Below are 14,016 nucleotides of genomic sequence, written 5' to 3'. Positions count from 1 at the left end.
CTGTAATGGGAGCCGCACTCTGTAATGGGAGCCGCACTCCGTTTTATTTTACCCCCAAATAATTTGAACCAATTATTTACAAAAATGATATGTACAATACAAAAATACAAACAAATCCACCACTATTATACAAAGTAAAGCAAATATTCTTAAAACTGACTATTAAATGACCATTTCCCCATCCTTATTAAGGATGCATCCCACGGTGCCCAACAATCACGGAAATCCCCCAGGGCACCCATGGACAGCGCGGCGTCCCTTGCTAAAACCACCTGGGCGCGAATGTAACCCCAGAAAAGGGGCAGGCAGCTGGCTCGGGCAGAGCCCTCTTCTGCCTGGTGCAATGACTCACCTGGTGGGGTGGGACAAGGGCTGGCCAGTCTCCCGACTGGGCCATTCTATACTGCATTCTATAATGGGAGCTGCATTCTGTAATGGGAGCTGCACTGTGTAATGGGAGCTGCATTCCTGCATTCTATAATGGGATCTGTAAAGGGAGCTGTACTGTGTAATGGGAGCAGCATTTTGTAATGGGAGCTTTACTCTGTAAGGGGAGCCGCGCTCTGTAATGGGAGCTGTGCTCTGTAATGGGAGCCGCGCTCTGTAATGGCAGCCGCGCTCTGTAATGGGAGCTGCAGTGGCTCTGGCTCCCTGGGCACGCTCTGCACGACAGATAGAGAGGGAAAGGAAAAGGCTGGTAGCTGGAAGTGAATCCAGTTTAGTCCGGAAGACAGAACATTATCTACAGTTAGAGGAATCGTGTTGGAGTCCTGCAGGATCCAATCCGTCGCAACAGAAGATGAGGTGGGACTGGGGTCTGAAGAAAGATCTCGAACCAAAATGTCACCTATTCCTTTTCTCCAGAGATGCTGCCTGACCCGCTGAGTTACTCCAGCATTTTGTGTCCATCTTGGGGGACCTCGGGCCTGGTTGTAATAGTGCCGGAGATCACAGAGAGAGTGGGAGTGAGATGGGGAATCAACGTGGCAGCAACTGGAAGCTCAGGGTCTCCCTGTGAACTGAGCAGTCGGTCTGCAGAGCAGTTACTCCCAACCTGTGTCCAGTGTCTCCGGTGTAGAGGAGACCCCGGGTGAGACACCCAACGCAGCCCCCTGGGTTGGAAGATGTGCAAGTGACTCACTGCTTCACCTACAGGACTGTGGTCCCTGGGTGGAGGGAGGGAAGAGGCAAAAGGTCAGGTGTTGCACCTCCTGTGGTTACACGGGGAAGAATCGTAGGACAGGTAGTGGTGGGTGAGGATGGAAGTGGGAGCAGGGCATCTGGGGAAGGATAGGAGAAGGATAGGAGGAGAGGGGAAGTTGTGTCCGGAGGTGGAATTTCGTTAGAACGGAAATTGTGAAGAACGATCCGTTGAATGCGGTGGCTGGTGGACGGAAGATGAGGACCAGGGAGAGTCTGTTCTTGCCCCATCCAGGGGGAGAAGGGGTGAAAGCTGGGGTGCAGTCTAAGAAGGGGGATCTCAATGGAAACATGTAAGTTGAAGGGAACGAGTTTCAAGATCATGGAACATGCAGTCTTGTTGCACTCTGACCCACCCATGGTCCCATCCCAGATCTGGTCAAGGGCCCGACACATGGAGCAATACTTCCTGTCCCAGGTCTGGTCCTGGGCCTGACGCAGGGAGCACTACTCCCTCTCCCAGGTCTGGTCGTGGGCCTGACACAAGGAGCAGTACTCCCATCCCAGGTCTGGTCCTGGACCTAAATCAATGTCTTGTCTTGAGAGCAGTCAGTATTACAGTCAATAGACAATAGACAATAGGTGCAGGAGTAGGCCATTCAGCCCTTCGAGCCAGCACCGCCATTCAATGGGAAGCTAGAGAAGAAATTGCAGGTACCCTGGTTGAGATTTACTAGTCATCATTAAATATTGGTGAGGTGCCAGAAGACTGGTGGGTCGCCTCTAATGTTGTGCCTCTATTAAAGAAGGGCAACAGGGAAAAGCCTGGGATTAAAGGACAATACGCCAAACATCTGCGGTTGGAGAGTATTCTGAGGAATAAGATATAAATGCATTTAGATGGACAAGGTTGATTAGGGATAGTCAGAAGATAGACACAAAAATGTGGAGCAACTCAGCGGGATAGGCAGTATCTCTGGAGAGAAGGAATGGATGACGTTTTGGGTTGAGACCCTTTTTCAGACTGGTTTAGGGATAGTCAGTGTGGATTTGTATGTTGGAGGTCGAGCGTTTTGATGATATGACCAAAAAGGTTGACGAGGGCAGAGCTGTAGATATTGTGAGATTATGTTACAGTTGTACAAGACGTTAGTGACACTGCAATTAAAGGATTGGTCACCCAATAGAATGTCATTAAACTGGAAAGAGTACAGAGAAGATTTACAAGGATGTTGCCAGGGCTCAAGTGCCTGAGCGATAGGGGCAGGTTAGAATGTTATTTCTTGGAGTGCAGGAGGGGTGATCTTTTCAGACCATGTGTATAAGATCATGAGGGAAATAGATAGGGACAGGTCTGGGGTTGCAGAGGTCTCGGGGCATGGTTGATTGACAGTTGTATGTAAAGAGGAGGAAAGAGTGAGGAAAGAGTCGACTCTGCGGCCGGTGGCGCGGGTTCCTGGTGACCAGGCGGGTCCCCGCGGGAACGTCGCGAAGGCTTGAGCCCCATACTCACCCGGCGCCGCTCGAATGCCCGCGGCCCGGCGCCGGTTCTCGACGACAACTGACGGCGCACAGGCCGGGGTAGCGACGCTACGTCAGAACGCCCCACGTAGCCCGTCACTGGCGCGAGCTCCACCGGCGTCTGGCTGAGCGTGCGTCAGCCTAGCCCCGCCCTCTGGATATCACGTGTCGATAATCATTCTGAACCCGCCCCCCGTGATGCCTCGCCCCTCCCTCTTGACGTCACTGGCCACGCCCTCAGCGGTCTGAACTGTCACTCAGCCTGACCCCACCCACTCCCTGTGACATCACCGCCTGCCCACTCTAACTCCGCCGACTCCAACTTTGCATCAATCAATGGGGAATGATAATACGATTGTGGATCTGTTCATTAGTATTTGTAACGGCAAATGGAAACTGCAACCGAAGCCAACGTGTTGAATGTGCGCCTTTCCTTTGCAGACGGCGATCAAACGCTCGCTCGAGGTGATGCCCACAGTCGCCTCCTCCTCGTCGGCAGCGTCTCCCAAACAATAGGCGCGATGACGTCAGCCCCGCGCGTGCTGCGTCGCTGACGCCAACGCCGGTGGGGAAAATCTAAGATGGCAGCGGCGGCGGCAATGGGTTTCTCGCGGAGGTAAATGGTTTGCTGAAGGTCGGGGGGTGAACGCGAGGGGCGGGATGGCTCCCAGTTGGATCATGAGTGGCGAGGCTGGAGCAGATGGACAGGACGGTCAGTTGGGACTGAATCCGGGGAGGGGTTACCGCGAGGTCAGAGGGGCTCACGACAACATCCAATGACTAAACGCACAGCCGGTTAACGTTCAGTGAGTTACCCCCAATGAAAGTAAATACTCAGCCAATAACCAACCAATAAACCCAATGCCGGCCAATAACTAATGAATAAACCCAAGCTGGTCAATAAACATGCGATAAACCCATGAATCAGCCAATGACCAAACAGTAAACAAAATGATGGCAATCAGTAAACCCACCGGAGATCAGTCAGTTTGTCAATCATTCCTTTGCCACAGTATAGAAAGCCTCTGGTCCCATTGCTGGATTTGTTCCCTGAATTTGTTCTACCCCACTGATCCCGTTTCTCCCTCTAGACAACATCGCATCATAACTGAAGAAGGGTCTCAACCCGAAACGTCACCCATTCCTTTTCTCCAGAGATGCCTGTCCCGCTGAGTTACTCCAGCATTTTGTGTCTACCTTTGATTTAAAGCAGCATCTGCAGTTCTTTCCTTCACATCATAACTTTTCTGCATAAAATAAAAGCTCTTCCTCAGTGACACCCACTTATGCCTCAGATTTTAAATTAATGTCACAGGCTCATCACCCACCCCCCACAACCGACAGTACAAGAAGTAGACCGTACTGTCTGTTGTTGAGTTAGGTTTTGGGTTTTGCTGATTGGTTCAAGAACCAGATAGTTACAGGAAAGAAGCTAGTCCTGAACCTGCTGGTGTGGGAATTCAGTAGTGCTGCTAATGGGAGCAATAAGAAGAGGGCATGGCACAGAGGGTGGGGATCCTTGATGATAGATGCCACCTTCTTCAGGCAACGCCTCATGCAGATGATTTCAATGGAGGGTAGGGCTGTGCCTGTGATGGACCCGGCTGGGTCTACCATTCTGCAGCCTCTTGCAGCCATACTAGGCCATGATGCAACCAGTCAGGATACTTTCTGTAATACATCTATAACATTTTGTTGGAGACTACTGAATTTCCATAAACTTCTGAGAAGTTATGCCTTTTTTGTCATGATATCAATGTTCTGGGCTCAGGACAGTGCATCCAAGGTGTTAATGCCCAGCAATTTGAAACTGCTAACTCTCTCCACACCCAAACCACGAATGGAAACTGGCGAGTGGTCTCCCGACACCTCCTTTCGGAACAAAAGTTCCTAGGTTTGGTTGACGGTGAGCGAGAGGTTATTGTTGCAGCCCCACTCAACCAGGTGTTCTATCTCTCTCCTGTATGCTGACTTATACCCACCCATGGTTTGGCCAACCACAGTCGTGTCGCAGGAGAATCAGGAAACTGCAGATGCTAGAATATTGAGGGGAAAAAACCAGAGCTGGACAAACTCAGCAGGTTAGGCAGCATCTGTGGAGGGAATGGACAGATGTTTCGGATTGATAACTTCCCTCAGGCTCAGTGGTGTTGTCAGTGAATTAGATGGCTTTGGAGCTCTGTTTAGCCACATGGACATGAGAGTCAAGAAAGTAGAGGGCTAAACACGCAGCTTGAGGGGCACCTGTGTTGATGGTCAGTGGGGAGGAGATGTTATTACCGTTGAGATCTGCTGATGAGAAAACAGAGGATCCAGTTACAAAGGGTAGTACAGAGGTCCAGGTCTTGGAGCTTGGTGATGATAGAGGGGATGCTTGATGCCGAGCTATAGTCGATGAACAACAACTTGATGTATGGCCTGAGATGAGTGGAGGCCCATTGCGAAAGTTGTTAACTTGTGGCGATAGATACATTGAAGTGGATCTAATTCATTTCTGAGGCTGAAGTTGACTTGCGCCATAATCAACCTCTCAAAGCACTTGATCACGGTGGATGTAAGTGCTACTGGCCAATCGTCAATTAGCCAGGTCACTGTGCACTTGTTGAGGGTATGATAGTTGCCCTTGAAGCTGGTGGAACCTCAGAGTGCAGAAATGCTAGGTTGAAGATGTGCTTCAATACTCCAGCCATTTGAAGATGTACTTGAATACTCCACACAGGCCATCAGCACTCGGGCAGGTACTCCGCCTGGCCGCACACTTCTCCTAGATACATCCTTTCGAAGGATGCTCTGGCATCAAAGACTGAGACCACAGGGCAGTCAGGGCTAGAGAAGCTCCTGTAGGTGTGTCAGTGTTCTCCCTTTCAAAGCGTGTATTGAAGCTATTGAGCGCAGCTGAAAATGATGTGCTGTTGCCACTTATGCTACTCGCCTTGTAGGAGATGATAAGTTCATGTCATAGGAGCAGAATTAGGCCATTCGGTCCATCGAGTCTATGCCATTCAGTCACGGCTGATCTATCTTTCCCTCTCAACCCCATTCTCCTGCCCATACCATTGACACCCTTACCAATTAAAAATCTGCCGATCTCTGCCTTAAAAATACCTAATGTCTTGACCTCCACAGCTGCCTGTGGCAATGAATTTCACAGATTCACCACCCACTGACTAAAGAAATTCCTCCTCATCTCCTTTCTAAAGGTACATCTTTTGATTCTGAGGCTGTGACCTCTGGTCCTACACTCTCCCACTAATTGAAACATCCTCTCCACAGCCTCTCTTATCCAGGCATTTCAATGTTTCAATGAGGTCCCCCCTCATGCTTCTAAACTTCGACAAGTACAGGCCCAGTGACATCAAACACTCATCCTATGTTAACCCAATCAACCCCGGCATCAAACTCGTAAACCTCCCCTGGACCCTCTCTAACGCCAGCACATCCTTCCGCCAAGATGGGGCCCAAGCCCTGCTAATGGCATGCAAGTTCTGCCACAGCTGTCGAGCATCCACCTGTGACTCCAGCTTAGCTTGGAATTGCCACACTTGGTGGTCTTCAGGAAATCACATCTAAACCTCTGGATCGTCTGTCTTAAACGCCATAGATCTAGGCGTCAACACATCATGGGTCGCCTGGTTCATCCAGGGCTTCTGGTTGGCGAAGACTCGGAATGGTTTTGTAGGTACATACATGTCCACACTTTGCTTTATGAAGTCAGTGACAAGTGTAGCATATTCAGGTCCACTGATGAATCCTTGAACATGACCCAATCCACTGATCCACGCCATTCCACGCCATTGCCCTGGGGGTGACCCCGTGCTGACCTGCTGTGTTCTGGGTATGGGGGATCCCACACCTCTCCACACCCAGCAGTCCTGTAAGCGCGTTCCTCTGTCTCCTTTGACCAGCTCTTTGAAGTCCTCTTGCTCTTCATTCCCTGTCTTTAGGCAGGAAGCAGAAGCATAGCCGGGTGGTGCGATTTTCCAAATGCAGGTGTGGAATGGAGTGGTAGGCATTCCTGGTGATGGTTTAGCAGCGGTTGAGTGTTGGGTCTTCCAGTGTTGAAAGCAATGCGTTGATGGTAGTTAGGCAGAAACATCTTCTAGTTGGCTTGGTTGGAAGTCCCCAGCGATGATGAGGATAAGCGTTGGTCCACACAGTGTCGTGCTTGTTGATCGCAGCAGTCAGTTCCCCAGGTGCGGGCTTGACGTCTGCCTGAGGCAGGATGGACACGGCATTCAGGATGATGCGGCAAACTCCCTCAGACGATAGAATGGTCCGCACTTACCTGCAGATGTTCCAGGTCAGGGGAACAGGAATGGAACAAGACTGTCGTATGAGCATCACAATGAGTGTATTGTCAACCAGATGCCACCCTTCACTCCATGCGGTGAATGGAAGACCTCCTTGGGTTGGAGCGCCGTATCTGGGGCGTTGGACGTGAGCCATGTCTCTCTGAAACAGATTGAGCAACAGTTCCTTATGTCCCTCTGATACAGCAGGCTTGCTTCTAGGTTTGGTTTAGTTTAGTTTAGAGATACATTGCGGAAACAGGCCATTCGGCCACTGAGTCCACGCCAACCAGTACACTAGCACTATCCTACACGCACTAGGGTGATGCACTAGGGACAGTTTACAATTTTAACAGCCAATTAGCCTACAAACCTCCATCTTTGGGAGAAACTGGAGCTCTCGGAGAAAACCCAGGCAGGTCACAAGGAGAACGTACAAACTCCGTACAGACAGCATCCGTAGTCAGGATTTTACCCGGGTGTCTGGCGCTATAAAGCTGCAACTCTACCGCTGCGCCACCATGCCGCCCCAAAGGTCTTCTACCTTATTCTTCAGTGACTACATTAGCCAGTATGATTCTGGGGTTGATGTGACTACTCCAGATGAGGTCCCTTGTACTCACACTGCTCCACTCTTACCCCCCTCCCTCTGTATTAAAGGCCATCGCACCCCCTTGCCCTCATGGGTGACCCCGTGCAGACCTGCTGTGTTCCGGGTAAGGGGGGATCCCACATCTCTCCACACCCAGCGTCCTGCCCCCTCTCTCCGTTTACACAACGCCTTGCATCTCCACTAAATTGAAAAACCTAGCATTTCCCCCAACAAATAACACGCAGTCGCTTCATATCCGTAACATTACCTTTTTCCTGCAGTTGATCAGCATTTTGATGGGAAAGAAAAGAATTTCACTCATCACCCTCTAAACAATCATTGATACTGTGAGTAATTTAAATAATTGCAGTCACAATTGCTCAATTTGACTATATCTCCAATGATGTTAATCAAGCTACCAAACACAGGCCCTCAGTAACCTCTCTCCCCTAATGCCCTGTACTGACTGTATTTTCACTGACGTTAATCCAGCCCCATAACCCTGTCCCTCAGTAACCCTCGCTTCGCGCCCTGTGTCACTGACTGTATATCCACTGATCTTAATCCAGTTCCCTTACACTGTCCCTGTTCCAATAGACAATAGACAATAGACAATAGAGGTGCAGGAGTAGGCCATTCGGCCCTTCGAGCCAGCACCGCCATTCAATGTGATCATGGCTGATCATTCTCAATCAGTACCCCGTTCCTGCTTTCTCCCCATATCCCCTGACTCCGCTATCCTTAAGAGCTCTATCTAGCTCTCTCTTGAATGTATTCAGAGAATTTCACTCATCACCCTCTAAACACCCTCCGCAAGGAAGGCTGCTCTGGAGGGTGGATCGCATGTGATACGAAGAGCTAGCTGACTGGATAGAGAATTGGCTTCATGGAAGGAAGCAGAGGATGATGGTGGAAGGTTGTTTTACAGACTGTCACTAGTGGTGTGCCTCAGGGTTCAGTGCTGGGCCCATTGCTGTTTGTGGCTTATATTAATGATTTGGATGAGAATGTAGAAGGCATGATTAGTAAGCTTGCAGATGAAGCTAAAGTAGGTGGTATCATAGATAGTGAAGATAGTTCTCAAACATTACAGCAGGATCTTGATCAGTTAAGCAAGTACGCTGAGGAATGGTTAAGTGCTATTGCATTTTGGAGGGTCAAACCAGGTCAGGAAGGTCACAGTAAATAGCCCCAGGGGAGTGCTGTAGGGTAGCGGGCTCTAGGAGTATAGGTACACCGTTCCCTGAATGTGGCCTCACAAGTAGATAGGTTGATCAAAAAAGCTTTCAGTACATTGGCCTTCATCAATCAAGGTATTGTATAGAAGTCGGGATAGATACAAAATGCTGGAGTAACTCAGCGGGTCAGGCAGCATCTCTGGAGAAAAGAAATAGGTGAGGTTTTAGGTCGAAACCCTTCTTCAGTTTCCACCCGAAACGTCATCTATTCCTTTTCTCCAGCGATGCTACCTGACCCGCTGAGATACTCAAGCATTTTGTGTCTATCCTCGGTGTAAACAAGCATCTGCCGTTCCTTATGTGAAATTTGTACAAGATGTTGGTGAGAACGCATTTGGAATTGTGTTCATTTTTGGTCACCCCGCTGTAGGAAGGATGTTGTTAAGATGGAAAGAGTGCAGAGATTTACGAGGATGTTGCCTGGACTTGAGGGCCTAAGTTATAAGGAGAGGTTGGACAGGCTAGGACTTTATTCCTTGAAGCACAGGAGGCTGAGAGGTGATCGTATAGAGGTGTATACGATCATGAGAATAGATAGGGTGAATACACAGAGTTTTCCCCAGAGTAGGGGAATCAAGAACCAGAGGACATGGTTTAAGGTGAGAGGGGAAAGATTTAGTAGCAACCTGAGGGGCATCTTTTTCACACAGAGACTGATGGGTATATGGAACAAGCTGCCAGAGAATGTAGTGGAGGCAGGCAGGTACAATCACAACATTTAAAAGATATTTGGATAGGAAAGATTTAGAGGGATATGGGCTAAAGGTAGGACTAATACAGATGGGACATCTTGGTTGGCATGAGCAAGTTGGGCCAAAGGGCCTGTTTCCGTGCTGCATGACTCTAGCACTCAGTAATCTCCTGACCCTAGAACCGTGTGTCACTGACTCTCTCCCCAGTGTCACTATTTCTATCGGTTAATCCAGCTCCCTCAGTTATCCCTCCACCCTTGCCTTGTGACACTGACTGTATCGCCACTGATGTTAATCCAGCTCCTTCATCCTGTCCCTCAGTAATTCCTCTCACCCAGCATGTGTATCCTTGTATTCTTCCTGATGTTAATGCAGTTTCCTCACACTGTCCGTCCAGTAATCTCTCGACCCAAGAATCTTGTGTCGCTGACTGTATCGTCCCTCATGTTAATTCAGTTCCCCCACTGTCTCATTATCTCTTTTTAGACCTTCGACATACAGCGCGGAACAAGCCCTTCAGCCCATCAAGTTCGTGCTGACCAGCGATCACCCCGATACCTCTTGCAGTCCTGCCATTGGTCTTCACTTCTTCCCCAGCTTTCCTGTCACTGACTATTCCCCACCAATATACACACACCCTCAGTAATTCATCCCCGCTGGTCTGTGACACTGACTGTATCTCCACAGGTGTGATCCCAATCTCTTCGTAATGTCCCTCAGTAACGCCCCACTCCCAGTTCCATGTGACACTGACTCTATCCCGTTAATGTTAATCCATTTCCCCTCATACTGTCCTACAGTAACCCTCTCCCCAAGCGCACTCTGTCACTGACTGTATCTCCACTGACCTTAATCCAGTTCTCTCACCCCGTCGCTCTGTGACTCCCCTCTTCCCCTCACTGTTATTCATCACCTCCTTTGCTTCCCTCCGCAGGTCTGTTGCTTCCTTCAGCCTCACCGTGATGAGAGATGCCTCAGCCCTCTTCCCTCCGCACCCCTTACCCAGCCCCCCTCGGCTCCGCTCCCCAGACCCCCAAGCCCAGCCGTCGGCCGCTGCTGGCCTCGGCCGGTATGGAACGCGGGGGGCCACGACCGGTGGGGACCAGCCACCCCTCGCCGGGCGGGCGGCTGGCCGCCATGCCCGCAGCCAAGCCTCGGCCTCTGCCACCGGGCCCGGGGCCCCTGGACGAGCGGGGCAGGAAGCTGGAGGGCAAAGCCCGGGGGCAGCCCCACACGGCCCAGCCCTCCACCAGACGCGGCCCCCTGCGTGCTGACCACTCGCTGGGGCTGAGGCTCTCTCAGCCTCCCGCTGCCCCCACCCCATCCTCCTCCTCCTCCTCCTCGTCTTCCTCCTCCTCTCGCCCCTCCTCGCCCACCGCCTCGCCGTCGGCCCAGCGGAAGTCAGGCCGTGGCCGGGGGTCCCGGGCAGTCCCCTTGAACCGCTGCTCTCAGCTGCGGGACCCTCGGGAGGTGCAGGAGTGCCTGCAGAAGCTGCCCAGCACGGAGCCGCGGCGCTCGCCCTCGCTGGGGCGGCTGGAGGCCCGGGACCGGCCCCCCGTCCTCCGTCGCAGCTCCTCGCTGCGGGGACTGCCCCCCGAGTCTGATGCCAGGCCACTTGGTGTGGGAGGGGCGGGGGTGACGCTTCGCTCCGGCCAGCTGGACACCTTGCCCGGGACCTCCTGGAACACGAGCGGCCCCCGACCAACAGCCCGCAGCGGGCACCGCCTCGCCCCGGAGCAGCAGCGCATGTCCAAGGTGAGCCTCGTGCAGCCCCACCACCAACCTTCACTTCAACCCCAGTGCACACCCACTCTCCCTCCTCGAGTCCTGGAGTCCAGGAGCTACACAGCACAGGAACAGGCCCTTCAGTCCAACCTGCCCGTGCCAACCACGGTGCCTACCGGAGCCTTTCCCATTTGACAAATATCTCTCTAAACGTCTCCAATCCATGTACTGTCCAAATGTCTTTTAAATGTTGTCATTGTACTCAATCCCATCACTCGCTCTGGCAGCTCATTTCATATACCCACAACCCTCTTTGAAAGAGGTGCCCTTCCGGTCACCGCTAAATTAATTTTTAAACCTATCAGCTTCCAATGTTCCAGGGAAAATGGCGCCAATTTATCCAGCCTCTCCTGATAACTCAAGCCCTCCAGTCTCGGTAACATTCTTGTGAATCTTTTCTGCATCATTTCCAGCATAATGATATTTGTCCTAGAGCAAGCCGACCAGAATTCGTGTGGTCTCATCAATGACTTGTACAGCTGTATCATGACATTGTACTCGATACCCTGACTGATGAAGGCAAGCATTCCATGTGTCTTCTTCAGCATCCTGTCTACTAGTGTCTCCACTTTCAGTGAAATATATATCTGTACTTCTCAGTCTCTCTGTTCACCACCCTAAGCACACCCTCCCTCCACCACCAGTGCCCAGTGGCTGCAGAGTGCACCATCTACAAAATGCACTGCGGTTCCTCACCCAGGCTACTCCGACAGGACCTCCCAACCCTGCCATATCTCCCATCGAGAAGGAAAGAGCAGTGGGGGAGCACCACCACCTCCAGGTTCCCCTCCAGATCTCACCTCACCTGGACTAGGAAATATATCACCGCTCCTCCATGGTCACTGCGTCTAAGTGCTGGCACTGCCTCCCCGACAGCACCGTGGGAGCACCTTGGGTCGAGCAGGCAGCTGGCTGCATCTTCTCTGGAGCAATGAGGGACGGGCAAGAAATGCTCTGGCTGCTGAGGCCCAAGTCTTGAGACAAAAGTAATGTTATTGAGCAGACTGGAATGTACTGATTTGTAAATAAGCTGCACGTCTCAGTTTGCCCTTTATTCTGCTTTATTTTTCCAGAGGGACGTCATCTTGCCCATTGGCAATGGTCAAATTGGGCTAAGGAATCTTGGAAATACGGTGAGGTTAAATGGGGTGGCTGTGTGCAAATGGAGAATTGGGGACTGTATGTAAATGGGAAATTGGGGGCTGTGTGTAAATGGGGAATTGGAGACTAAATGGAGAGAACAGGGGGAATGGGACATGTGTAAATCATACAATCATAAGACACATAGTTACGCCATTTTGACCATCGAGTCTATTCCGCCATTCAATCATGGCTAATCAATTTTTCCCTCTCATTCCCATTCTCCTACCTTCTCACCTGACCTTTGACGCCCTTACTAATCAAGAACCTATCAATCTCCGCTTTAAAAATTGGAATGTAATGGATTCCACAGATTCACCCGCCTCTGGCTAAAGTAATTCCTCCTCATCTCCATTCTGAAGGTACCATCTTTTATTGTGAGGCTCTTCCCTCTGCACCTCGTCTCTCCCACGACTGAAAACATCCTCTCCACGTCCATCCTTCATTATTCAGTGTTTCCATGAGATCCTCCTCATCCTTCTAAACTCCAGTGAGTACAGACCTGAGCTATCCAACATTCCTCATATTCCACACACGTTAATCCAATCACCGCAGAGATCATTCTCATAAACCTCCTCTGGACTCTCTCCAATGCCAGCACATCCTTCCTCAGATATGGGGCCCAAAACTACTCGCAATATTTCAAATGTAGTCTGATCAGCACCTTATAAAACCTCAGCATAATATCCCTGCTTTTATATCCTAGTCCTCTTGAAATGAATACTGACCTTTACGTAAACTTGCACCATCACTCCCAAGTCCCTTTGCACCTCCGATTTCTGATTACTCTCCCCAAATAAAAAGTTGTCTATGCCTTTATTCCTTCCACCAAAGTGCATTGCTGTGCACTTTGTGGCGCTGTATTCCATTTGCCACTTCTTTGCCCCCTCTCCCAACTTGTCCTATTCTTTCTACAGACTCCCAGCTTCCATCTGCCCCTCCATCTATCATCATAACATCCACAAACTTAGCCACAAAACCATCAATTCCACCGGTGTCAGATCATAACAAGCCTCCAGTCACCGGCAAAACAAATTAAAACTCTAATTAAAACTCTAATTAAAATGGCAAAAAAAAACTCTGAACTAAACTAAACTAATCTAGTCCCCAGCAGCCAACCAGAAAAGGTATCCTTTATTCCCACACTTTGCATTCTGTCATTCAGCCAATCTTCTAACCGTGCCAGTGCCTTGCATCTAATACCATGGGCTCTCATCTGGTTTGGCAGGCTCACGTATGGCATCTTATTGAAGGCCTGTTTGAAATTCAAGTAAACAACATCCACTGAAGCTCCTTTGTCTATCCTGCTTGTTACCTCCTCAAAGAATTCCAACAGATTTGTCAGACTGGATCTCCCCTGAACAAAACCATGCCTACTTTGGCCTATTTTTCCAAGTACCCCGATAGGCAAGAGGGTGAGGTATGAAGGTGAGGTAGAGTGGCGCAGTGGTAGAGTTGCTGCCTTACAGCACCAGAGACCCGGGTTCAATACTGACTATACTTAAGGATAGCGGAGTCAGGGGGTATGGGGAGAAGGCAGGAACGGGGTACTGATTGAGAATAATCAGCCATGATCACATTGAATGGTGGTGCTGGCTCAAAGGGCCGAATGGCCTACT

General features: G+C 50.5%; 1 protein-coding gene across 1 annotated transcript in view; it reads left to right on the top strand.

The window, feature by feature from the left end:
- The first annotated feature begins 3,236 nt into the window (after window positions 1-3,236).
- LOC144605557 (ubiquitin carboxyl-terminal hydrolase 21-like) overlaps window positions 3,237-14,016 on the top strand; it is a 29,788-nt gene continuing 19,008 nt past the window's right edge. The window contains exons 1-4 of the mRNA XM_078420970.1: window positions 3,237-3,277; window positions 7,824-7,889; window positions 10,407-11,227; window positions 12,331-12,390. Coding sequence (XP_078277096.1) covers window positions 10,442-11,227; window positions 12,331-12,390 — 846 coding nt within the window. The 5' untranslated portion in view covers window positions 3,237-3,277; window positions 7,824-7,889; window positions 10,407-10,441. The remainder of the gene's footprint in view (window positions 3,278-7,823; window positions 7,890-10,406; window positions 11,228-12,330; window positions 12,391-14,016) is intronic.

The sequence above is a fragment of the Rhinoraja longicauda genome, chromosome 24 (genome assembly GCF_053455715.1).
Source record: "Rhinoraja longicauda isolate Sanriku21f chromosome 24, sRhiLon1.1, whole genome shotgun sequence".
In the NCBI taxonomy this organism is placed as follows: domain Eukaryota; kingdom Metazoa; phylum Chordata; class Chondrichthyes; order Rajiformes; family Arhynchobatidae; genus Rhinoraja; species Rhinoraja longicauda.
The sequence above is the reverse complement of the archived record's forward strand: the minus strand, read 5'-3'. Positions and strand labels throughout refer to the sequence as shown.